The 27,556-nt window shown below is 37.1% G+C and overlaps 2 protein-coding genes across 4 annotated transcripts in view; one reads left to right on the forward strand and one right to left on the reverse strand.

Moving 5' to 3' along the window:
- The window catches only part of si:ch211-269e2.1 (cohesin subunit SA-2), a 30,115-nt gene extending 26,866 nt beyond the window's left edge, over positions 1-3,249 (forward strand). The window contains exon 32 of the mRNA XM_007227856.3: positions 205-3,249. Within this exon, the coding sequence (XP_007227918.3) occupies positions 205-337 (133 nt within the window). The 3' untranslated portion in view covers positions 338-3,249. The remainder of the gene's footprint in view (positions 1-204) is intronic.
- Positions 2,811-27,556, reverse strand: ppp2r3b (protein phosphatase 2, regulatory subunit B'', beta). Of its 3 annotated transcripts, XM_007227858.3 has the most exons (15): positions 27,449-27,556; positions 26,001-26,395; positions 13,683-13,868; positions 13,055-13,158; positions 12,539-12,641; positions 11,241-11,315; positions 10,618-10,704; positions 10,374-10,530; positions 9,987-10,035; positions 9,758-9,847; positions 9,326-9,501; positions 8,695-8,813; positions 8,508-8,614; positions 7,027-7,071; positions 5,301-5,430 (listed from the first exon to the last, which is right to left on the reverse strand). In XM_007227858.3, exons 2-14 carry the CDS (start codon positions 26,346-26,348, stop codon positions 7,053-7,055), a joined length of 1,620 nt encoding a protein of 539 aa, XP_007227920.3. In that variant the 5' UTR covers positions 26,349-26,395; positions 27,449-27,556; the 3' UTR covers positions 5,301-5,430; positions 7,027-7,052. The 3 variants fall into 3 exon arrangements, with proteins under 3 accessions (XP_007227919.3, XP_007227921.3, XP_007227920.3); XM_007227857.3 differs by lacking the exon at positions 7,027-7,071 and having other exon boundaries at positions 2,811-5,430; XM_007227859.4 differs by lacking the exons at positions 7,027-7,071; positions 26,001-26,395; positions 27,449-27,556 and adding an exon at positions 16,695-17,216 and having other exon boundaries at positions 2,811-5,430.

Below are 27,556 nucleotides of genomic sequence, written 5' to 3' on the forward strand. Positions count from 1 at the left end.
ATTAGACACATAACCTGAGTAAATACAAAAAGCAGTTTAGAATTCATGATTTCTTTTATTATGGGAAAAAAAATCTGTTTAAACCAACCTGGCCCTGTGTGAAAAAGTACTTTTTCCCCTAAACCTAAACCTAATGTGTAGCTAATTAAGTAATTTAGTGCTTAATCCCCTCAAATGTTTCTTTTTTCTTTTCTTGTCTTGCAGTTTGGAGGAGGTAAAAGCTTTAGAGCAGGGTCCAGCTCTCAGAGAGCATCCAAACAGTGGGGGACCGTCCTTCATCCAGCCAGGGACCACCGTTGACGAGGTGGACGTGGACACAGTAGAAGTAGATATATGAGGTCCAGGTTTAGTCCTCATGTGGAGAAGTCTTGTTTTTTTTGTAAATTATACAGTTCGTTCCTTTTCAGTTTATAGACTATAAGACTTGGGACTGTTGGGACAGTCATTAACATTTACATTATTCATGATCACTGTAAAAAAAACACACGGTGCTGAATAGACATTTCTATTTCATTTTTTATTTTATTTTCCATCATGCAAATACCAGCTCTAAGCTACAGTCTTAGAAGGTGCGACGAGTTTTGCTTGAATATTAGATCGGGTATGTTAAAAGTCTGTCAGGGAAGAAAAAAACGAAAATATTGGTTCTAATTATTTAATTGGCACTTTGATTAAATGTAGATGAGTTTACATTTTACATTTAGACCTGCTGTCTTGGATTGAATAGACAGATTGAAAAGCTTTAACTACTTTAGTGAGACGTTTTGTAATAAGCTGAATCGATCCATTGTTGGATAGATGTATTACAAAATTAAATATTACGATATTGAGTATTAATTACAGGACTGGGCAGGACAAGAGACATGTTTTCTTGATTATCAAAGTGAAAGAAAATAAACAGATCCTCTGCAGGAAAAAAAAATATATGCAGATTTCATTTTCCAGCAGCACTTGGCACAATGCCAAAAGTACCAATTGGTCTTATATAATAATCTAATTTTCTGAGAAACTGATTTTTGGGTTTTCGTTGGCTTTAAGTCCTAATCATCAACAATAAAATAAATAAACACTTAAAATAGATCATTTTCTTTTTTTTTACATTTTGAACAGAATTGCTGAAATAAAGTTACTTTTCAATTATATAAAAAATATTATATAAAAAATATTATATAAAAAATATTCTAATTGAATAGAGCTTAGTGCTCCACAGCCCACAGCTGGGGGTTAACACTCGTCTGGTTAATGCAGATGATGATATATTAGGCTTGGTTCTACATTTTATTCAGAAGTATTCAGACAATTCCTTCAAATTACTGAACCTGTAAATTCAGATTCCCAGACATGGATTAAACTCAGTTCTAAATTACACAGATAATTCTTATTCAGAATGCTTTATAGACCAAGACCAAGCTTAATCCCTGTCTGGGAACCCCGTTCTTTATATATAGAAACACAGAGAATTCAGCATATTGCCCAGTTGTAGCTTTTGTCCTGCCCAGCACTTAAAAAAGAAAAAACACTGTTCAGGCAGATTCTGTGTGAAATGCTTTAAACACAAACATCAGAACACTAAGAATCCTTATATTAAATATAATTTTGCTTAAAGTTGCTTTAATATTGCATATTTAGCCTTATTTAGCACTCTGCTGTTTGTTATATACACTTCAGGTCTGAATAGATGAATAAATGCACCGTTTATACTTTTATTTAAGTAGAATTATAGATTTGCAGTATAAAATTCCTTTTTTTTAATACCAGGATCCAGTTTTTGGTCATCTTTAATTTGAGGGACACAAAAGGTTGTTTTTTTGACCAACTGTGTGTTATTGTTCATTTGAATTATTATTTGTTTTTGCTCTTTTATTGTATTATATCTGTATAATAACTTTAATTTTGTATTTTTTTGCAAAAGTTTGGGTACCCCACAGTCAAATTTCATTTCCTTCATTGTCTTCCACAGAGAAACACTTCTGCCAATAATTAAATCCAAATTAATAAAAATAAATACATTTTGTTGAATGTTAAATATTAAATGCACATAAATTGTGCTCTTTTTTTTTGCACTTTTGCATTTTACTTCTCCACTTGGAAATTTGTTCCTTTACTAAATCAAGAAAATGTCATTTGAAAAGAGTTGCCCAAACATTTGCACAATACTGTGTGCTGTATATTATACTGTATTTTATGTAAATTATAGACATACTTTTTGATGAACATTCTTTCATTAATCAGGGATTAGAAACGATTGGTTAATGAAACCCAATCATTCAGAAATGCAGTTGCGGAAAGTTGCGGTTGAAGAAAATTGACTTTTCCTAAAAACTATGTTTTGAGTAAAATAAACATTGTTTTATTTTATAAACTACATACATTTCTCCCAGATTCTAAATAAAAATATTGTCATTTAGAGCATTTATTTATAGAAAATGAGAAATGGCTGAAATAATAAAAAAGATGCAGAGCTTTCAGACCTCAAAGTTCATATTCGTAAAGTTTTAATAGTTCAGAAATCAATATTTGGTGGAATAACCCTGGTTTTTAATCACAGTTTTCATGCATCTTGGCATCATATTCTCCTCCACCAGTCTTTCACACTGCTTTTGGATAACTTTATGCTGCTTCACTCCTGGTGCAAAAATTCAAGCAGTTCAGTTTGTTTTGATGGCTTGTGATCATCCATCTTCCTCTTGATTATATTCCAGAGGTTTTCAATTTGGTAAAATCAAAGAAAAACATCAAGTGGTCTCTTATTTTTTTTCCCAAAGCTGTATATACCGGTAGTTAAAATACATACTGTGCCCTAGAATAAAATACTGTACTTGTGAAATTGTTTAAACTACAGTATAGTACACTCTAACCAGAGTATACTGCATTTCTACTAAGAGAACCTTTTAATCAGTCTGTGCAAACTGGTGGCCCTGCCTTCATTAACAAAACGTACCAATACAGTCATAACCATTCAACCATTCCAATTAAATAATAAAATCCAGTTTTAGGATTGTGGCTCGAGAGACGCCTGCTCTAAGATCGGTCATGTTATTGAATACGTATTGAAGTTTGGATGAATGAATGTGTGAACTGTACATCATCATACTTGACTGTTATTGCCAACCAGCATCTGTGTATTGGGTCTGTGGCAGCTGTTCCAACAGATATCCATGTTTCTATGTACCGGTTTGTAAAATACTGTTTCTTTTTTTTCCATTAAACTATGACTTTAATAATAAATGCAACCATTATGCAAATGTATGATGCTTCGAAAGGCAGAATGAACAATTTAATGAATGAATGAACGTCTGTAATACTTTATTTGAACTCATAAATAAAAAGGGTTAATTTTTCCATTTTTACAAAGTACTGGATTTACAGTACTTTAATAGAAAGACAAATCAAACAAAAAAAAGCCCAAAAAACATGAACATAACTAAAACAGTAAACTGAAGAAACCTAAACACTGACAACACAGCAAACACCAAAATATGTACAACTATTTATAAATACTGTCTATAATTTAAAATAGCTTCTTCCACATCTGTGAAAAAGAACAAAAAAAAAATAGAGGCTGACAATTAGATTTTTGGACTTCTAAAACAGGGATGTCCCTACAAGGCCCTTTATAAGGGTATGAGGCATTTTAGGCACCTAGATGCAGCTTGGTTATAAATACACGGTCCATGAAATCAAGCTAAAGTCTGAACAACACTTTGGTTAATCTCTGGAATGTTATATTAGCCAATTCTAAAAGTTGCAAAATGTTAGATGCTTAGTGCACATTCAGTATTTCAAAGTGTACCGCAGTGGCCTTGAGTGGCTTTGGGTTGCTGTGCAGCTGCATGACAGGCCGGGTTCTTATACACAGCACTGGCCATGCATAGACACAACATTTGGTGGCCCCAGGTCAAAATATCTGTTACTTTGAATAGCTAGATGAGTAAATTATGAGTTGATGGATTTCCAAAAGAAATAAATATTTTTCAAAGATGTTCTCTGTAACACTCAATGAAATCCTGAAGGCTGAATATTGAAGAGAGGATGTAGGATAGGTTTTCTTCCCTTGATGACTCTTTCACATGATGGTTGTATATATTAGTGAAGGTGTAGCTGCATAGTAGAACAGTACACCACTACCACTCAAGAGTGAAAATCCATTTCCCATTTACACTATTGAAAACAATGCTTAATCATTAACTTTATGAAGCCTTTATGGAGCATTAAATGTAGAGATATACTTGCTGTTAACTATGCATTTGTGCTCAGAGGGAGCAAAATTGGCCCTGCTCCCTCCAGGTGGGTAGATGGCGCTCTCTCCCCACATCAGTCCTAAGGTGATGTCTGCAGCATAGGGCGTCTGTGAGCTGATGTATCAGAACCGAGTCGCTGCGCTTTCCTCCGAGCGCGCTGGCTGCTTGGCAATGCTGCATCAGCAGCAGCTTGAAAATAAATAACTATGCCTTTGTGTGATGGCTGCCTCGTTTATCCTGTGTTTGATTGGAGCATTGGTTGTGCACTTCCAACACATATGCGAGGTGCAGTACACACAAAACCACTAGGGGCAGTGCAGCACTCAACAGCATCAAACGGAAAGATGGAAAGGTTTCAGGAGCAGCTTTACTGTGTTTTTACTGCTGCACAGCGACAAATATGCTAGTTAGAATAGCTGGCGAGAAATTATTATCGCTTGAAAAGTCGATTTGGAAACGTAGAAACTGCCAATTCTGTGACTGCTACATCTGCAAGCGGCAAGAAATGCACAAGAAAGGAAGAGGGGATGGATAAGCGGATGGGTGTTCCGTCCAGCCGTCATCAGACACCTGAACTGCCCTCTCGTGAAAGCTTCCAGTAATGTGTAACACGGGCACATGGGTCTTATGCACGAATGTGTAGCCAAAAAGCAGCAAGTACATCTCTACCTTAAGGACGCCAACACCAACAGAAATTATGACCAGGGGGGCCCAAATTTATGCATGCCACTGTAGCTGTTGGCATTGGACTTCATCTAGGTGATTCTACTCTGCTGATATGCCGGACTAGCACAACCTTTTCCGATATCCTGTGTGATTCACCAGGATATTGATTCATCCTGTCACATAAATAAAAACCTGGGACACACTCTTGGCCAGTTGGAGCACAGGCTTCAGCTCCAGATCTTCTGCAGTTGGCTCTCCAGACATCCAGTATAAAGAGTGGCTACTGGCGTGGGTTTTAGTGCGGCCCGTGTTGCTGTGCTCTGCCAGATGATTTTTCTCCTCTGGACGGTTTTTATCTGTGTAGTGCTACAGTGGCAGTCATTCAAAATCGTCCACATACTCATACTCATCCAGGTCCAGGTTACAGTGAGGACTGGGAATCTCAAACAGGTGCCTCTTCGCACTGCACAGGTCAAACTCGCTGGACATGGGGTGGTCGTCAATTGGGTCCAGCTGTTCATAGCTGTTAAGAGAAAACACTGTGGTTAGTCCTGTCACTGCTGTACAATATGAACAGTAGCAAGTTCAGTGAGTCCAGTGAAAAAGGCCAACACTGAGGAAAAGGAAGGAGACCGTCTTAGTTACCAGTGAACCATTTCACTGTTGGAGACTGAACCAATCACCAAGAGAAAAAAAAATGCAACATGCATTCAGAGATGTATAAAACTACTTCACTACTGTACTTAAGTACTAATATGCTGTATCTGTTTCTATTTAGAATTAGAATTGTTTCTCTTACTTCTGCTTTTACTTTACTGAGTTTAATATTTTTACTCACATACATTGTTTACATGCTGCATCGTTCCTCAGTAACTTAATTATGAAAATAATATGAATCTTTCCAAACCCACATCATCACTAAAGCCAGAGCGGTAGATGTTCTGCACCGGATAAAGCTGCTCATTGAGTGAATCAAGCTGATCTTATAAAAAGACCTCGCTGTTCCCGTTCTGCATTTTACTCTGAGAACTTTCGTTCACTAATAACACAGTACTGTACTTTTACTTTCAGTACTTCAGAACTACATTTTACTATAAACTACTTACACAATACGAAGTACAAAAACTTTAGTACTGCCACTTAAGGGTCTCTAGTACTTTATACATCTCTGCATGCAGTGCAATCTTTTTCATCAAAATTAAAACTAGAGTAGATGATTTTCAAAACTGTCAGTGGTATGAAAAGGTTTGGGCACCCCTGATCATTTTCATGATTTTCCTTTATAAATCATTGGTTGCTCAGATCAGCAATTTTAGTTAAATAGATCATAAATATAATAATAAAATAATTCTTTAAATAAAATTAGGCACGTGCATAAATTTGGGGACCCTTGTAATTTTATTGTTTTAAATATGATCAGGAAATTAAGAATCACCCACTCCAGCTTTAAACACCACATTGGACATATTAAACTGTCATTTTTTAGGCCAAGATCATTAAATAATACAATTTGAGGTTTAAATGGACTATAAGATTAATACAGTTATTTGGTTCAGAGGTAAACACTGTAAATGTGGGAATGGAGGTTTACATACAATTATCATGGCAATATTGGGTTTTCAGTTTGGTTTTTTTTTTTTTTTTACTGTTTTTTTCTGGGGCAGAACAGATTAAATTTATGATTTTCATTACTCAATCCTATTCCAAAAGGCTCACTGTCATGCACCTTTTAGTGTTTTCTCTGCTCCAAACACAAACAATTCAACTAAATCAGCTCATCAATAGCTCATTATTGAGTAACAGTGGGTGGATGGCTTGGGTTCAGATATACATACAGCACACCTCTTTATTTCTGCACCAGAAAAAGAAACACTCAAAACACTCAAAGCAAAACTGAACAGGAAAGACTAATATTGCCAAGACAATAAAATTCAGTATGAGTGTATGCAAACCTGTATTTATATTTATATAAAACTGTATTTATATTAACAGAGCTTGCGGAACATTGGGAATAGCAGGTAAAGGGAGAAAAGAGTGAACAAATTAACTTAACAGGAACAAGACCACTTCACAGCGTGAACACAAAGCACCTACACCCCCTGCAATTACAGCATCTTACCTGTACCCTCCACACAGAGGCTGCCTTTAGAAGTCAGTGGTGTTCCTAAAACCACCATATAACAACGGGTCAAAGAAAGATATAGGCCCTTCTAATCATTCACTTCAACTTTGTACAGTTATTACATATTCTGTCTAATGCTGGAATCTCATTTACCACAGTAAAGCTGCACAATGTATCATTTTTTAAATGTTCATATGTTATTATGTTGTTTTCAGATGTTATATCTGCCCAACAGAATTACATTTTATTTTGAGTGTCTTTTTTTTAATATCATGACAGTATGGAACACACATTTTGGTGAAATTTGGTAAAAATTGCATTTTATGATTTCAATATCGTAAAATACATCACATAACAACTAAATATTGCAACATTAGTGTTTTCCAATATTGGGTGTCCTATTCCATAGACTTAATAAGTAATTTTTTCTGTAATAACGTGCATACATTTACATTCACTTTTGACTGTGCTTAAGCGGAACCTCCTACTGGAAGAAACATGTAATTGCAGATAAACAGATCAGATTGTTAAACACTTATTAATGTCCGTTTATGGATTGTTAAAAATAAATGAGTCAAGACTACAGTGCTCACACACTTTAAACAATGAAGAGAGTGAGAGAGACAAATAGAGAGAGAGAGAGCGCAACAGCAAGATTATTGCATGTTTGAATCATTGAGAGAGAAAAAAAAAAAAAAAAAAAAACATTAAAAGGAATGTAATTCATAATTTTAATGTTAGAATGGCCAGTGTTTACATCTACCAGCTCAGTTTATCTTTTCGTACGCTTCATAGGCTACTGGCTCCTTTTAAAAGGAAGTTGTTTACCATATCTATCCATTTGGGGGCTGTGCAGAGCAGCACAGGTCCATTATGATTATTTATTGCGTACAGTTGTGCGTATGCATGTTTGATGAATACAGATTTTCTAGCGTGAGCTGGCAGTTGTTATGCACAGATTTAGAACACATTCTATGCAGCCTGATAAATGAGACCCCTTGAGACATTTGGCAGACGTTATAGTAAATAAAGCTCCACTGAGACAAGTAGTTCCCACAGTGACTGTCATGATGTTTACCTTTCTTATTGCCCTGAGAGGGCCATAAGTGCTTCTAACAAAAGAAACTGCTTTGATTCTGTTTTATAAGCTACTATTCAGTGCATATGAACAATATATATATATATATATATATATATATATATATATATATATATATATATATTCTTGACCAGCAGTGCATATGCACATCTTTCATATGCTCCTTTTTTTTTTTACTATAATAGGATTTTCATTCTTTTTTTAAGCAAAAAACTGAATGAATTCATCTGTGTATTTAATGGAAACACAGCCCAGAAGATGGACACATTATAAGCGGAGAGCCAGCGCTCTGTGATACTCCATGATGTTAATGAGGCAATTTGGGTTGAGTTATGACAAGCTAACGGTGTGAAATGCTGATGAAATCCTGATGCTTTACCCATCATTGTACTGCTCGTTGGCGGTATCCTCAGCCACCAAAATATCGTACTCCTCTGCAGCATATCTCTCCCAGTCTGAAATCTCCTGCCCCAAAGTCTCGGCGTCCTGGAAAAAGGATAAATAATAGTTTATTACACTGACGCGTGTCAGAACATACTGAACATTCAAACACGGGTGGTTATTACCTTTGCTACAAGGAAGGGGTCCCTCTGTTCACGATCCAGGTATTTCTCAATGTTGAAGAAAGTGTCAAAGAATATATGAGCCAGCTTGCATCTCTTCAAGTCCCGGAGGGTGATCTTTCCTAAAAGGAACAGGATTTCCATATTACCATTGCTTGTCTGAGCTGCAGTCAACTGATTTTCTGTGCTTTCACCATCATCTGAGCTGATTTTACACAATATAACGTGAGCCTATCACGATAATCAGATTCAATATCGAATTATGGACATTATTAGCATTATTAGGTTTACTTAGTGAGGAGAGCCCATTAACATGAATGAGTCAATATGTTAACTCTGTGTAAAAAAGTCTATTCATGAATATTCATAATAACAAAGACCACTGCTCTTTAAAAAGCTGTAACTGCATGATATATAATATAATGTTATTATTGTATCATTATATCAGTGGTGTAAAAAGGCCTAAAAAGTCCTAAAATGACAATGCTGTTTATTGCAATTATTTTTTGGACAATATTGTCTTTAAAAATAAGTTAATGTCAGTTCTAGTAACACATCTTTTATTTATTTATTCATATTTTTAATGTAATATTTGCTAAAAATATATTTGAAAAATATGTAAAGAAGCACCTACCTGGGATTTCTGGTCTCACCAAGTCCAGCATTTGGCACAGGCAGTCCTCAAAGGGGAGTGGTTCAATGGCCATGGTCTCCAGCTTCTGACACTGTTCCTGATAAAAGTGCTGCAGCTCATACATGGACAGGACTCCATCGCCATCCAAATCCATACACCGGAACCAGTATTCTATGCTACAGAGACACAAGCCATCATTAAATATTCAAGCATCTCCACTAAAGCTCTCAGATCAGATTACAACAGACCACGGCAAACACAAAAAACACAGACACATGCGCATATATCCAGCAGGTGTACAATGTCCTTAGCTCCAATGGGACATGCCAAAATCCACTGGACACAATACTGAAACTAGTTCCTGTGCCATGATTCATCAATGTGTATTAATGTGTTCATCTGAAAAAAAAAAAAAAAACTGGTCTCAGGTACCTGGTCTCAGTCTTCTTATCTTCCTCCGAGATCAGGAACCACACAAAGTCGGCGTAACTTAACCTGCCCTCTTTACGGACTTTCCTGTCTCTGAACAAAACATAAAAAAAATATATTAATTATTCAATTATGTAAACTACACACTACATGTAATGCAAGACATTTTGTAAACAGTGTTTTGTGTTTATGAAATGTAACAATTTAAATACAAGAATAAATGTCTTGTTACCTTGTTACAGTTCCTGAGAATATTCTTTCGATCATTCTGAGAGAGATAGCTGAAAAAAGGAAAGGAAAAGGAAAAAAAAAAAAAAGTCAGATTGTAAGATTGAAAATTTAACAATTAAGAACAAAAAGAACATTACAAAATCAGTGTTATCAGCAGACATTGCATCATGCTACAGGAAATTCACAGCGAGAGAGTTATCGTCCTATTGATCTTAAGCCCTCCAGTAACCACAGCACCAGGCGGGAACATGTTCTGTGATGTGGTGAAGGAAGGAAAAGACATTGCATGTATGAAGTCCAACATGACGCTAGCAGTGAACTGCCACTAATGCTTGCCCTAATGGCAAACAGCACTTTGTCCTGAAGATACAAAAGACTGGACTGATACCTTGATCGTTGTGCCTTGCCAAATCCCTCTGATCAATATAGAGATCATGGTCAGTGTCCAGCTCCCAGAATTTACAGTAGATGACATAGAAGTGTTCATATGAGAAGTACTCAGTCAGCTGGCTCACATCATCTTCCTCCTCCAGAAGTGCCACATTCTGTAAAAGAGCATTTGTTTATAAGGCATTTGTTAGGAAGCAGTCAATAGAGTTAAACAGTTACAGCAATTATTACAGAAATCATACCTGAAGAAAAGTGCTTTTCCTGAGTTCTGAACATGTTATTTTTCCAGTCCACGACCGATTTACATTATAAAATATTCTCTGTATTACCTGTTGGTGAAGGGGAAAAAAAGAGAAAATTACCAAATAAATATTTGCCACTTTTTACAAAACCAAAATTTTACACAAAGTAATATAATATAATTGTTTATTTTTAATCAGCTCCACTGATTATACAGGAGTACTTTGTAGTTTTGTTATTGCAGACTTAAGTCCATCTGTTACTCTGCATACTTTATTATTATCCTTCTTTTACCCTGCGGTCCTGATTAGGACGCCACTGGAGAGACAACCACATAGCTAGTATTATTTATCATTTGGGTGGATCAGACACAGCAGTGCTGCTGGAGTTTTTAAACACCTCAGTGTCACTGTGGACTAAGAATAGTCCACCAACCAGAAATATTCTGACCACTGAAGAACAGAATAAAATGAGAATATAAAAAAGTATGCTGAGAAACCGATATACTACAGTCTTTAATAGTAGAACTGGAAAGTGCTCCTACAGGGTCAGTTGCGCTAATAAGTTGCACACTGTGTGTGTTGACCATAACATTCTGAGATGAAAAGATTAGTAGTTCTCTTACCGTTGTAATGTAGCGAATGTGAAAGTCTGATGCCTCCTTTAGATAAGCAAGGCCTTTGTGTGTGTCCACCACATCCTTACATAAAAAGAAAGAGAAAAAAAAATAATGACAGGGTTTCACAATGTTTTACACAAGCATCACATCAAAGTCCATGTATTAGAACAAATGACAGTCAGATGAGAGAAGACATATAATATATAAGTCAAAGCCTTTATGTGCACAGGGTCTCTGGTTTAGATTAGAGGGAGAGACCTTTAGGAGTATCCGTTTGCAAACGACACCATGGTGCCAGTGATAGAGAACGTGTGTCTATTTTAAAGCTATTGAAATCCTATAGAAATCCCATTGAAAGACTACGATCAAACGAGGAGTATAAATGAAAAACCCGAACACTATCTAAGTACATAAGTATAGAAGTTCTAGCCTCAGCATATGAGACCCAGCATATGTGGGTTAAAGGATTTCAGATCTAGGGTATTTTTTCTACAGTGAAAATGTAATCCAACTGGCTGCTTTTATGCACATCTGAGAGTCAAGATTTTGATGTGTGTGTGAAAGCAGCGATACAATTTAAAGCGACTTATTTGGGGGGAGGAGTTCCGGACTGCTTGACCCTTCTCGTGTGAAATTAAATAATAGAAAAACACATAAATCACCTCTCCTTGGGCGCAGGCACGGACAGTCAGATCTACTCCACCACAATACGTTTTTCATTCATCAAAACAGTCAAAGCAATTGCCGAACCCATACAATACAAATTAAAGCGTGAATGCCAAAGAGCATTTCCTCTGCAGGGGAAGGGCTGCTGGCCCACAGCGGCTGGTCCTGCCAGCCCGAATATAAATGACGCGTCCATCACAGGCTAACAGTGTAACGGCAGGAGAAATAGCCAACTTCTTGGTTTTAATATGGCCCCAGATCTGACCACAACAATCATTATATATTTCATAGCTTTACTGTGACCTCCTGAATATAGCATCTCAAACTCTGAGGATATAAGTGGTTGAACAAAAGCCATTAAAGTGGCTTCGCACACAAAAAGACTTTTCAGTACATTTCTTAGCTATATTTCTTTTTTAAGAACTACTGCAGTTTAAAAGAGTGCTGCTACATCATTTAACCACTAGGCAGGTAAGTATGTGCTTATGTGCTTCTTATGCAGTCTCAGTCTAACGGGTTTCTTATATCTTTTTCTCAGTAAGTGAGTTAAAATTCTGGACGATAGCTTCAGACACCCTCAGTGTAGCATTTGCACAGACTCTCTGTTCTTCTCCCAAAGCTAGTATCCCACCCCGTACCTGCAGGAATGGAATAAAGTCCTCTTGCTCCAAGTAAGGGCAGCCAGGCTTGGCCAGAAGGTGAAGAAATTTGGCTGCGTCATCGTGACAGGTCTGCAGCACTCTGAAAAAAAGAGGAACAGATGGTTTCAGACTCTACCCAACTACTTCTCAAAGAGCAAGAACTGTTCTCTAAACTGCTCTCTTTAAATACACAAGCCTCTCTTCTATTCATGCTTGGTCATTCTCGACCTACAGCAGTGCAGGAATACTGATTTAATGAAGTGCTTAAGTACTTCCATGAGCGCCTTTTACCATCGCCGAGGTAATTCTGGGAGTCATAAATTAATTCAAAAGCATGTGTGGCACATACAAAACAATAAAAAAAAAGAAAGAAATAGAGAAAGAAAGTCAGACCACTTTGCCCATGCTTGTACTCGCATAAACATCTCAGCACACAGTCATTGTTCAACCCAAGTGGTCCTGACACTTGTGTGAGAGAGGCCAATACAAAAAAAAAAGAAATCATTGTCTTACTTTCTCCACATTGCCACAAACTTGTGCACGGACACATATCCCCTTCTGTCTCCCCCAGCAGCGTAGAACAATGGTGCTTTCCAATAGAGAGGACACTCACAGGCCTGGGGAGACAAGAAAGAAAGAAATAACTGTTGACTGTTGGTGTTACCCCACAAAGCAGTCACATTCAGAGCAGGGATATTCTTCGGATAAACAAGAACGTTTCTAGATGGACAAGATGGAGGGATAATCAAATTCTCATGTCAATACACTAAAACTTGCTTAGAAATACCAATATGAAAGAGTTTTGGTTGTTGCAAAAAATAAATAAATAAATAAAATAAAAATGAACGCAAAAACCTAGCAACAGCAGCAATTTAAAGCTTTTATTTAGGATATATATAATATATATAATTATTTTTTATTTATTTATTCTTTTAATAAATTTGTTGGTTGGGCATCTTAAGTCAGTTAAAGTAAATTAGCTTTGTCATGCTCTTAGTTATTCATATTTCCCCCTCCCTTTGGTTACAGAAAAAAAAAAAGAAACATCCAAACTTGTGAACAGTTATGAGCTTCTACTAATTACACAAATGAAAACAATTCGCTGGGTGGTTGGAGGCTCCACATTACTAATCACACTTACCTTGGCAACCTTCCCCATGTCCTCAATAGTCACTCTTTCATTGGGGAATTGAGAAAATATTTTCTCTATCTTGGAAATGAGATTGTCAATGTTGGTGTTGGCTTTGGGCTGTCCTCGAGGGAAGTAGAACTTTGGAATGCTTTCGCTTAGCGCTGGCGTAACGGCCTCCTCTTTCTTAACCTGAGCCTGTCAAAACAGACAGAAATAAACAGTGAGCCACGGGGCTTATTCAGTTCACATTATCCAGTCCCAGTGGACAACCAGATACGGTTGCTCAGCACATTACAGCCCAATAAACTTCTCAGGGTGACTGGTTTCAATAAAGATGTGTCAAGCGATGCTAGCATTAAACAAGTATTAGAAAAACTTCACAGGCTTCATGACAGATTCATTATTGTTTTTTTATTTTCTCCAAATGAAGCATGGAAGCATTTTCTGTAACTAGCTACTGCTGGGATGGAGAAAAAAATATATAAAGACAAAAGCAGGATAACAACTACATTTAATAGGCCTTAAGGTTTTCTGGAGATTGCAGAAATGAACCTGTTCCTACTGTCACTAAACTATGCAGTGTTGGGTCAAAGGTCAAAACAGATCCACACTAAATATACTTCAACCACACTTGGTGGCTGAAGGTAAATTACTGCCCAAAAGAATGTAAACAGGACCTAAACCAGATACAACCTATTAAAAACTTGCCTGATGCATAAAGGGATCATACTCAGCAACTCTGTGCTCTAAACCTGTACAGTGGCTTGGAAGTTCCTATATTGCTGCAGAAATTTGGCCTAAAACCACATTTTCACACAAGGCCCGAAAGATAAAGAAAACTACACAAAAGCACCTACAATAAAAATTGCAACTAAACAAGCTCCCATAATCTGTTTGCTTTCCTTTTATTTTTATTAAGATCAGGACTATGACACAGGACTGAGATAAGAAGACTTTAGAATCTCTGTTTATGAGCACAGCATAGTCCAAAGAGTCTCAACAGGCCTATAACTAGGACTTGTAGTAACATGCTTTACATGCTGATAAAGAAAGTTCAAACACAAAAACTAGTTTTTAAATCCAATGTACTAAATGCACCAATTAATAAAAGGCTCATTATTATGTTTAACAACAATAGCCACAAAAAAAATAGAAAACATCATTAAGAAAAGGGAGCAAGACAAGTTGACAGGTTTTAAAGTTATTTCAACCAAAGAGAATACCAAGTTACCCTCTATAAAGCAGAAATTAGTATTTAATAAATACAGCTGTGAACCAAGTTGTTCTGGACAGGATCACCCCTGTGCGCTTCTTGGCAAGGTGTAATAAAAACATATGAACTATTATAAATCTATTTATACTTGTATCTTCTTGTAATAACAATGGAGTGGAAAAACACGTAATGAACTAAAATCATATGCACTGCTACAAAATTGGTTTTTAGTGCTTGTCCAGATAGCTGTTTTTGTTTGGATAATCTAGAGTCTCAGAAATAAGTGTGCTAAATGATACCATCATTTTATACCACTAATATATGTCAATAACAATTAACAGGATCAACCTATTGATTCAATTACAAACCAATTTGTAAAAAACTCTGAAAAGTATCAATTGTAGGAACTTTTAGATCCACTTCTAAACCTTTTTAATATATTCTTCACTCACAGCCCAAACTAGGGCTGCACAATATATCCGTTTAGCATCACTATTGCACAGGCCCAACAGTAACATCACAGGATGTGGTATGTCTTGTGCAATCTCAAATACAATTCAATTTAAAAGGTAAATGCTCAGTTTTACTATACAGCTCATACAAACAGCCCAAAAAACTTATTTATGGCAGTGTTTCCGAACTTTTGTTCTGAGGGAACCCTGACCTACTCCTTACACACCTGATTCAACTGATTTTTAATTATGACTCCTTTCAGAGTTACAGGGGGTGTGTTAAATTAGTTAAATACTTGAAAATGTGCATTCAAAACTGAATCAAACATACATCATCTATGGCATCCCTTAAAAAAATTTTTTGAAAAAAAATTATTTTCAAGAGTGCAAACAATCACTCTTAATCAGCTGCATAATTCTTTGTAAGTCTTCTAATCCTTGTTAGAAACTGTTTTTGGCGTTAGCCTGGGGTGTTCAAAGTTAGCAAAAGTTCCAACAAGGTCTTACGGGTTGAACTAGTTTTGACAGCTCATGCTGCTTTTATACACTTTCACCTGAAGAACTAGAACTAAATAATGAGCTGAACAAACAAAACAAGCTTGGTATTAACAAAAAAAGCCTCACGCCCAAGTACATCACCCTTCTTAATAAAACCTAACTCCCTGAGTAACTATTCACATGACTGAGGAATCTTATGACTTGATCTGTTTGTTATGGCTTAAAGTTCATAGTGTTTTCTTCTTTTATTGCCCTTTCTCACGATAAAACTGTGGTATTGCACCACTTAAATCCATATCTTGCCTGGCTTCAAAACAGGACTCTTGCACAACTTACGAGCACAACTTACAAACAGAACTTATTTACTTTATTGTTTTGAACTTAGTAACTTTGATGCTACTACCAGAAAACAAAGCATATGGCACATTTTAGAAAAAGCTAAGCTTGATGAACCCTTATAAGGCACTCCCACACTGGGAACTATTCGCTTTGATGTGCCAGGCAAGGATTCAGCGTAACACGCTGCGAGAGATGAATGCTGTTAATCTTTGCTACTCCACCAGTGTCAGCCATGTCTATAAAAGGGAATGGCCATCTTGTAGCCCAGCGCAGAGCCCAAGAGTCGCCTGCTCTATGTTAAACATCAGGAGACTCCACAATCTGCATTGCTGCTAGTAATTCTTTATACATTCTAAAAAGATCCACACATGGATGGTCAGCATGTCCACTAAATAATCTTTTTATGCCACAAATACGTCCAAATATGACCAAAATAGCCAAAACAAATCTCAACACAAAGCTACAATGATAAACAGTGGGTCTAAGCAACCACTAGGCCCAACAAAGAAGACAACATGCCTGTCCTTGCTGGAAAGCTTTCAGTCTCTTCTTGAAGCGTGAAGGCAGGACGAAGTCACAGCCACGGGCCAGCAAAGCCAGTTCCTTCCTCAAGTCTGGGTCCTGCCGTAGAGACAGCTCCTTCATCCTCATGCTGCTGCCGGCTTTGCGGAGTGCAAGCGAGTGGAGGGGACGGGAGGGCCGTGCAGCTTACAGTAAACACGGCGGGGTCTCGGATTATCTTCCTGCGTGGCCGGCTGGCTGGACTGTCCCACCACAGGACACTCCTCTGCCCGTCTTCAGCACAAGTCCAGCACAAGTTCTCTTAATGGCAAGCAGCAGCTGCTCCACTCAACCCAGCACCATCCCCAGCATGTAGTCCGGCTGGCTGGCTGTCCCATACATCCAGCTCAGGCTGGCTGAGGTCACACACACACACACACATACACACACACAGCCCTGTCCTGCAAAGTCACTGGGGAGAGCGAGGGTGTTTGTGTCAGTGTGAGTGAGTGTGTGTGTGTGTATGAGTCAGAGTTTGTGTATGGGTGTGTGTGCTTGCACGTGTGAGTGTAGAGAGACAGTAGTGGCAGAGGGGAGGGAGGAGAGGGGGTGGATCTGCCCTTTCCAATATGCATTCCACAGCTCTAATAGAAGGTTATGCAAAGAGACAAACCTGTTGTTTCAGAGGCCGACGTGAACAGTGTCCTTTGGATGCTTCCGAACGCAAGATTTGGCAATGGCAATTAAACTGCTGCTGCTACTGCTGCTGATGCTTTGCACATCACACAAGTAGAACCACATGCACCACAACGAAAAGGTTTGGCCGAAACTGAAACCAAACTAAATGAAACATTTGCTCAAAGGTCAAATATCAAACACATTTGTTCCTAAGGTTTCATTCATTTTGACATGTTTTCCAATTTCAATATATATATATATATATATATATATATATATATATATATATATATATATATATATATATATATATATATATATATATATGTATTTAACACCTAACCTTATTAATATCCCAGCAGACAAAAACACAACAAAAGCATTACAGTAGTGCTATTCTAATCAAGGATTTACCTCAGCATTGCTATTCTTGTTGCATATTATACTTCAGCAGTGCAATTTTAAGTCACAATTCATAAAAGGCAGCCAGTCTCTTGGTAAGCAAAAGGCTAATATGTGATAGAAGAGGATAAAAAATTAACCTGGCCCTACAGCAGTGCTCACAACCATTTCCAGTCAAATCATTTTAGTTGTCAAATATCCAATGCATCAATACACAGCAGCTCACAGAAGCTTAAAGCTATCTTTTTTGGTCTTAGCAGTTCTGTTCTGTTTTTAGCTCATGAATGCCAGTACTATTTCCATTTTGTTACGCTGGACAACAGAATATATATATATATATATATATATATATATATATATATATATATATATATATATATATATATATATATATATATATATATATATATATATATAAACCTGAAGACATCTATAAGACTTTCACCGGCTCCATCCACATTAAACATTATCGAGCATTTCTTATCAAATCAAATGTTATCGGATGGCCACAGAGCTGGAAGGACTTGACATTAGAGGAAAAATAAATATGCACATACATCACCTCCTGTGGGCTTTGTTTATTTTGCTTTCCAAGGCTTCAGCTTCCAGCCATTCCGTACCTTATTATAGATGACAAGTCTTAGTCAGTGTTACGCTGGGGGGAAGTGTTGAATTCAAAGAATGATGGCCAACGCAGTCTAGAACTATTAAAAGCCCCAACGTGCACCATTTGGGCAACCCCAAGAAACAGGAACTTGAGAAACAAGTGTATCTTTAGTCCTTGCAGACATACATACTAAGACTGGCAGCAATTACATCAATTCCCTGTACCGTGCTGATCCAAAAGGAAAGAAACCTAGCTACCACAAAAAGCCTTCTACACGGCCATTACTGCTTTCAACACTAACCCAATTAACAGATACGGGGTTCAGTGAAGAGAGCTGCTGTAAAACTGATTGAACGCATGCAAGAGGCGTGAAGCTGTGGCTTCTACCAAACCGGTACGAAAATAAAGCCCTGCCTGGCTTAAATGATAAGTATTTTTAGATGCCAGATCACAGAGTCCACATTCTTCCACTCGTTTCAGCTGTATTCCAGTTCCTGTTGTCCTCCGAAGGCAGGATACTGCACACATTTGATAAGCGTACCAATGTTCTCACACCTGACTTTGTTATCCAGCTACATTAGTCAATTATAGTGGAAAGGAAAACAAAAAAATAAGTGGCCAAAGTAAACTAGCCTAGTTTTCTTGTTTGCGTTTGGATTTGTTTGGACATTCTCTTCTCAACACTTTCCTCTCCACTGGTTCTGCACAGTAGTCTATACAAAAACACAACTCTCTTCTGTTCAACTAAGCTGGTACTAAAAGAACAAGTCTAGGCTCTGCGCGTACAAGAGGAGGCAGCTGTCCGTGCCAATAGTGCCAATTTCCAAACAAAGCCTTGTGTCCAGTCAAAGGAACAACTGCACAAAGACACTGATCAGCAAAGCAAAAATGGACCCACAAACAAACATAGTAGCAGTGGCATTATTTGTTGCCCAGTTGCCACAGCTCATTTGGGAATTCACACTCGTTTTATCTTTACTTGCTGAAGTTGAAAGCCCAAAGTCCACAACATTAAAGCCTATTGGTGGCAGACATCCATACGTGGTTATGCATTGCCAGTTTGTGCTAGGCGATTGAGCTGTAAATTTCAGTAACTTCCTATGTTTTTCCCCTTTCTACCCCTATGGAATCATAATGCTCTTAACTTCAAAAATGTCCTTCAGGCTGTGTTCACAATACCAGGATAAATTCCTCAAATCTGATTTTTTAAAATCAGACTCACTCAGTCACACTGACTCAAAATCGCTTGGACTCCAGCACTTTGTATAGTGAGATATAGTTACAAATGATTATTTAAACCTGAAATTTGTAGACAATTTGTAATCAACATTGTCAATTAATAACCTCTGAGACCAATTTCTGCAGCCCTAGTATGCATGAATGCAGTTTCAAGGACTATTTTTTTTACATTATAAACAGATTCCATTAATAAATGTGACCAGTGAAGATTGTCAAAACTGATCAAAGTAAAACCAAAAACACAAAACAACTCTAATCTCATTTATACTAAAACCTAACGGAACAAAAATTACACCAGAAAACAGCAGTAGAAGGTTCTGATCTAAATGAGAGGCTTTGTAAGAGCATGACTGTGTAATACCATATGTAATTCCATAATCTCAGTTGCATAAGAACCAACTGCTGGACAGAAATAGCCAGCAGTCAGCTTATAATGCCAGCAAAATTAAAAGTCCTATTACATGGAATTTCTGCATACACTCATCACAGTACAGTGTAAGCTGCACAACATTAAATAAAAATGTGAGATACCAGATACTGGTACAAATTAGCTACATTACAGTAATATTACTTTGTTATTGTAACCATTATTTTGTACATGTTCTTAAAATAAAGCTACAAGAGGAAATTTTAATATGTTGGCATTCAAATGGTGAAAACAAGCATTATGCACTCCTCATTTTCTATAGTGAGCATTAAATTGTGTATTAATTGAGCTCTAGTTCAACAGGATGAGCAAGTTTCATAATGTGCTTCACCCTGTGTAGCTGTGGTGTTTGCATGGGTGTGTCCCTCTATGTGCAGGTTGAGTTAAAAACGCTTATAGTTCAGAAACAAAAGGGAAACAAAACAAAAGGGAAAATATATATCTGAAGAACCCAGCAGTAAAGAGCAATGGGGCCTATCTCTAAGGCTATGTCTGGAACATGGAACCATTTTGAAAGCAGACATATTTTGTTTCTGAAATAAAAAGGTGTGCTGCAACTCACCCTGTGTTACCAATCTAGACTGAAAAAAGCTAAGTACAGATCAAAATCATGTAGAGCATCAAGGAACTTGACATGATGTCAATAGGCTCAATGCCAAGTGTTAGCTAGAGGAGTATAAAGACCTCTAGATTGGGCCTGTGATGCAGATAAATTTTATTCTGTGGAGTAATGGAGCTCCAAAACTTTTGAGATTAGTTGGAGTGGTGTTTTGTAATTAAACTGATCACCCAACTATTGGGGAGGAACCCTCATTTTAAACACAATCATACCATGGTGTGTACACTGTTCATGTAATCATACAATAAAAAGTTCTGTAGCTCACTCACTAAGATAGCTGAGCTAGCATGAGTACACAGAGAATCCAGCTGTTTTTGACTAACTGAGCAGAGTACAAACTAGCATAAAGTGACAGAAATGCTTAATGTTACAGGTTATATCATGTTTGGATCTCAAATAGCCTTAGTTAACCAGCTAGCTAACATTCGCCAACTTGCTAACAATTAAGAACATAAATAAAATCGATAAAGCTTTAAGCTCAAGAGCACTTAATCGAGTGAATGGTCTTGAGTGTTTTTTTTAAACTGTTTAAAGGTACATTTTGCAGATTACAACATCCAGGTTTAGCGACTTTGCTTTCCAATCAAACCAAAGACATCCTAGCCTCACAACTAAGGTGGCCCTGTATTTTTTCTCCAACTGTTTTCAGAGAGCAACATCAACATTAGTGAGCTCCCACAGTCCCCTCACCCTGTGGGCATCCTGAATGCACATGAATAAATTTGAATAAATTAGTTTCAGTGGCCGTTTACTATAAAGATACAAAACAGATTTTTGGTTCATAAGACACGCCATAATTTTGAAATATTGCTCTCATTTGAAGATGCCATAATAAACACTCCAAAATACTGCTGTATTTGTCATTACATCCAAAATTAGTGCCTGTAAATAAACAGACGTCAGTAAAGCTTTTTCAGAAGGCTACAGGCTGTTACCACAATGAAAGAGGAGGTGTCCACATACACATGCATTACAACATAAGAGTATTTTCTAGTAAAATAATGCACAATTACTAAAAACACTTAAAAAAAATAGTTTTTTTTTTTAACAGTGCCCATTTAGTTGCCATTTTAAACTGGATTCCATTTCAAAACAATCAGCGATTAAAAAATGTACACCATCCCTCCCTGAACAGTAGGTGCATCATATGCACAAACGAGCATCTAGTTATTACTATTATTAGGCAGTTTAATTAAAGCCCAATTACAAACAACTGAGACCACTACCCCACGCCTTCAGCCTACCAGACATTAAGTCAGCTTTAAATGGAGCAGTAAGATTATCAGGATTCTACAATTACTGTCCTGAAGGGACACAGCGTTGAGCAGTTCAGTGTTTTTCCTGCTCTAACACACTTAGTCCAACTCATTAGCTAATTACCTAGTCCTTCATTAAAGTGATTGGGAGTGCTGAAGCAGGGCTGCACTGCTGTGGCCCTCCAGGACTATAGCAACTATATGAATCACGTGTGATATTGTAGGAACGCTAATGATACTTAAAAGAAAAATTCAAGGATATGATTTAGTTGTGTCTTGCCAAGCCCACAGCATGTGTTCACCTTTAATGACCCTGTTCAGATAATACCCTTGAACCACCATGTGTAGAATTGTAAACTTGAACTTCATAAACTTAAAATGATTTTTTTTGTACTTAGTAAAGGGGTGGGTGATATGCACCTAAAATAATTTCACAATATGCCAGGACACTTTCGTGATAGTGATAATTTTGGTAGTATGAAAAAACACTTAATTTAAAATATATACTGTTGCAAAAAAATAATAATAGTTTTTTTTTTTTATGTAAACATCTACAAATACTAAATGGCAGAACATTTAGATATAGCACGTATGGTATGAAACAGCAGATACATATTATGCATGATCTTAAAGAATAATAAATACATTTTAAAACATTAGAAATGTGAAATAAAGTAGTGCATTAACATCAGGAAATACTCTTATATCCAAAACATCAAAAAAAAAAAAAGAGAACAATGACCACCTATCTGATATTTAATAGCACACGACCAGAGTTTGCTCGCACTGTATTACTCAGAGGACAGTTCTAAAAACTGTACTCTAAATACAAGCCAAATTCAGAGTAGTTAATTCCTGCACAGGGCAAGCAAGTCTATCTTTGTCTGTGTCTTGTGTCAAAGTTGGACCAGCTGTTCCAAGCAGCATCTCCATGACGTTAATTGAATTTCTAACTAATCCTTTGAAGAATGCATTTGTATTCTGGAATTCCTTTGGCCCTCCTAAAATAGACCATTACTTGCTGCGGGATCAGAATCCCGTTAATACACAGTGACAAGCTGTGGGCACATGCTGCCGACGTCACAGCAAAAAATATGGAATGTACGACAGTTGTTCCACAGCCTGAACAGTGACTGGGATCACTAAAGAGGCAGAAAATGACTGGTCATAGAAATCAAAGCCTCTTCACATCTGTCAAAACCCTTACTGTCTGACAAATGAGGAATCGTATTAAAGAGTGGACAGAAACGCCCAAGCTCTTTACATAGACTCATTGCAAGCAGATGTGTTCTATAAAAATCATCTATTATCTAAAACTTTCCCCAGACAATGGCACAGCCACACTACGCCATGCTGCCTTTCATTCTCATTACGCCAATCCTTCTTCAACATTTGAACAAAGTTTGATCTGTTATTTTTATTATAGTGATGGTCAAAGGAATATAAAAATAGTACTAAGATTATCTAAGAAGATTCCAGTTAAAGGCAGTGGTCATGTACTGACTCTGCTCTTCCTTGTCTGGATGTTCTAGGTCCACACCTTTGTGCAGCACCAGTTGCCGGCATAGCAAGTGACACCGGCCTGACCCGACACTGCCTAAAATTACACTGCAATGCCCATGTGGGTACAAAGGCCGGCGTGGTCCTGTCATGTCAAGGATCTTTCCGTTCAAGACAGCACATTTTAACAGGTCATGGTCCACTACAAAATAAGACTGAGCATAAGAGTTGCTAGGCAGTGCTACTTGAGAGGAATTGACTTTGGAAGGTGTGCAACAACTTATAAAAACAATGCCAACAAACCATTTTAATTGGTTACACCCTTATAAGACAAGTTTACACAACACTTACAGACAATGACAGGTCCTGTGATGAGGTATGTCAATGATACACCTTTATACACATTATGAATAAGGCATTAGCTCACAAGCAGCTTTCTTCCCACACTGGGTTAGCACATTTATGGGGACCTGCTCAAGACTTCTACCATTGCTCAGGTTCTGCTTCAGCTTCTTCATATAAGAGAATCAACAACTAAGCAGTTCACAAGAGCCTATGCTCCTTGATGCACTGAAATTTATTTGTTTATTTTTTTCAACTAAAACAAAAAACACAGGTTTCACATAGCCTAGCAATTACTAAACTACAATTTTACAATATATGAATATGAACACTACAGATATTATCAATAGCCCAGCAGACAAATGAATACCAATGTATAAAGCCTAATACATTTAACTGTTATAGATACACATTTATGTAGCTTGTAGTGGTGTAAGAAAATATAGATATATATAGTATGTAAATATGTAGATATAAGTATTGAAATATTTTTTTTGCAATACTTCCTTAATTTTCAAAAACAATTATTAGGTTACATTAGGGATGCATGATGATATTGTAATGATATCGGTACTGGATTTGGACAATATTTCAAACTAATATTTGCTGATGTATTTATTGCATGGCGAAAAAGGATCAAGCGACGATTGCTAGCTACTTCAATTTGGCAACACTGACCATGCTACTTAGAAATAATAAAATTTAGCTTTATAAGTTATACTATATGTCTAGTCCCTAGTAAGTTATACATGTATTGACATCGGCATATATATTATATTATATATTTTATTATATAATTTTTTTTCAGTGCAAACCAAGTGTGTCCCATATTGTACCATATGAAAAAATCAGGGTCCTTTTTTTAAATATCAGTGAAAAGCAATTTATTTTGTATATGTTTTGGTATTTACTGTGAAGCGGTATTATTTTTTATAAATTTATTTTTTTAATTTAAATGATTGAAATATTAATGTTTTGAAATATTGTAAAAAAATTACACTGAAATGTACGGTAAACTTAAATTAACTGCGCAGTTGCAGTCATGCTCACTTACGCATGTCACTAAGCTACTGATAGCCGCAGCTGTCTATCCAACTCTCTGACCCCACATTGCAGGCATTCACAACCAGGAAAGTCCATCCAAATATGGATCCCTCTCAAAAGATTTTCCACTATATAGTATTCTATTATAGCCTAACGTATGGCATGGGAAATATACAAATTCTTCAATGATTGACTTCTTTCCTGGATAACCTTACCTATATAAGGCACAGAATGTATGTAAGTGTGATGCTCTACTGAACAAAAAAGGCCTGAGCCTTGTAGACAGATATGTCCACCCTGATCACTGATCAGTACACAGTGGGAGAGCCATTAGTATTCCTGGGATTGGTGGACTTAAAATGCTTCCACCTCTCATTCCATGGTCCAGTCTTACTCCAAAGGAACATGTGGAAAGTATTTCTTTACACAATACAAAAGCCTATGCACAAAGCCAGCCCTACCAGAGATACTAAATACACAAAGCTACAGGGAACCAGTCTTCAGCAGCCTCTTGTGGTAAAACAGAGGAACTCAAAGCTGTCAACAACCCCTAAACTAATGTAAAATATTTACCAAAGATTAGCAAATTAACACCTGCTGTGCATACACTGTCAAAAAGCAGCTTTACACACATCTGGTTTTGAGCCCCAGTGAGAAAACCAGTGGTGACAATATATAATAATATAACTTCCTCAGAGTGAGAAAAAAAATCACTCAGAGCATATGTGTCCTCCTCTGTTCAGTACAGATATACAGTCAAAAAAGTCAACTCAAGACTTGTCAGATTTTGCCACTAAAAACCAATCCATTACTTTAACTATTTATTACTCATTATTATATATAACTCATTATTGTTGTTGTTATTATCATTATTATTATTATTATATAAAAGTGTAAACATTAACAAAGACATGCCATTGCAATTTTTAAATGATGTTTCAGCGTCAAATTAACTTAATTTTGGATTCTGAAAAATCTGAAGGCTTAGGGCTTCAAAGCTTCATAGGTTCCTTGTCTGCGTTTTACTATTTTGCCAAAATTTGCAGTAATAAATGCTCCACTTTTCACTGTAACACTAACCCAAGAATATCTATCGATGTGTGTCTACAAATAGTAATAAATTTAGAAGGTTTAGCACCAGTCGATATCGGAGTTGTGGTTCTGCATCATGGCCACTTCCATGTAACAAGGTCAAAAGTTTCAGTCCTACCTTTTTAACACTGACAGAGCGTCGTAGAGCCCTGCTGTTTGGTCCTCCTCTGCTATTGCTGCCACCCCCAGACGGGAGCGTGGCTGACGGAGGGCTGCAAGGAGCACTGAGCGATGCAGAAGTCCTCTCTGACATATTACTCTTTGAAGAAATGTTGTTGTTTTCTGTAAAAACGAGGGAGTCCCTTCCATTGCAGTCCTCTTGTCCAAAATCCAACGTATCTCCATCCTTGATCTTTCTGAGGTAGTCTGAAAGTATCACCTGAGTGCTGGGCTCACTCAACCAGTTGAGGAAGAGCTCATCCACCTTCATCTTCAGGACTGGTTGCAAAACTTGAGGAGAAGGCATTTTGGATGTTTTTATTTTTCCTCCACAATACAGTTACGTAAAACGCCCTGAATGTAGAAAAAGAGGAAAACCAGAAAGACAACATTATAATCAATATGCAGTGACTTCTTGTAAAAAGATAAATAAACACAATCAAATTGTCAAGATAATGCTTTCAGAATCATTTGAATACAATTTGTTTGGACGACTTATGAGTCCATTATCTCCTTCCCACGCCTTAATACAGCGATGCATTAGGATCTTGTAAAAAAAAACAATTATGCATTGTGCTGAATAATAGTCATTTAGAGCAGTTATTAGCAGGAAATGAGAAACGGCTGAAATAAGCCATTATAATCAAAGAAACTCATCATTTTAAGGTGGTCTCTTATTTTTTCCCAGAGCTGTAACTTGCATGTAAACCACATAGCTAGGTTAGCTAGGAAGCTAACTACTATGTGGCTACAAGCCACAGCATAATTTATATTTAGGTAAAAAGCCTAACGTTAGATAACCTATATTGTTTTATATGGACACACATTTAAGCATCTACCTAGGTTGTGTTTAACCCCAAATGTTGGTTATTTTGAGCCATGTTTGCAAAAGAAACCCCAAAAACTGTTATTTCAGTAATTTGCCCACTGTTAGCTAACCAAGCCAAATTACACTGATTTCAACTGACACATAGCTAGGTTAACTAGATAACAGTTAGCTTCAGAAGCTAACTCACCGCTGTAGATAGCTAACGTTACTTAGCTAAATAGCTAGGTTTACTTTGTTTACAAACTTTAGCCTGGTTGTTCGCACAGAGTATAGGACAATACGCATTATAAACAGAAGTTCTGAGAGTATAATAACTGACTGGATAGCTAGATAACTAGTTTAATAACAGTATAATATTCAGGAAATATCGTTAGCGCTATCCAGGGCCCTGAACTAACGGAAAGTTTATCAGTATCCCCTAGCAGATACGAGCTAAGCTAACCAGCTAGTTAGCCAAACACCGCTTGCCGCTTGTGGTTTAGTTAGCTAGATAGTTATGAAAGCCATAACGCTCCTCTTAATCCTGTAATGAGTGTAAATATATACAACTGAAGCTGTAAATGTAAATATTTACCCACCTGCACAACAAGTTCTCCGCACAACCCGTCTCTCTCTCATTTCTCCGGCCGGGTTTACTTTGAATCAAACTCTCGTCTCCACAGGTAACCGGGAAACCGAGTCTCGCG

This window comes from Astyanax mexicanus, chromosome 11 (assembly GCF_023375975.1).
Source record: "Astyanax mexicanus isolate ESR-SI-001 chromosome 11, AstMex3_surface, whole genome shotgun sequence".
In the NCBI taxonomy this organism is placed as follows: domain Eukaryota; kingdom Metazoa; phylum Chordata; class Actinopteri; order Characiformes; family Acestrorhamphidae; genus Astyanax; species Astyanax mexicanus.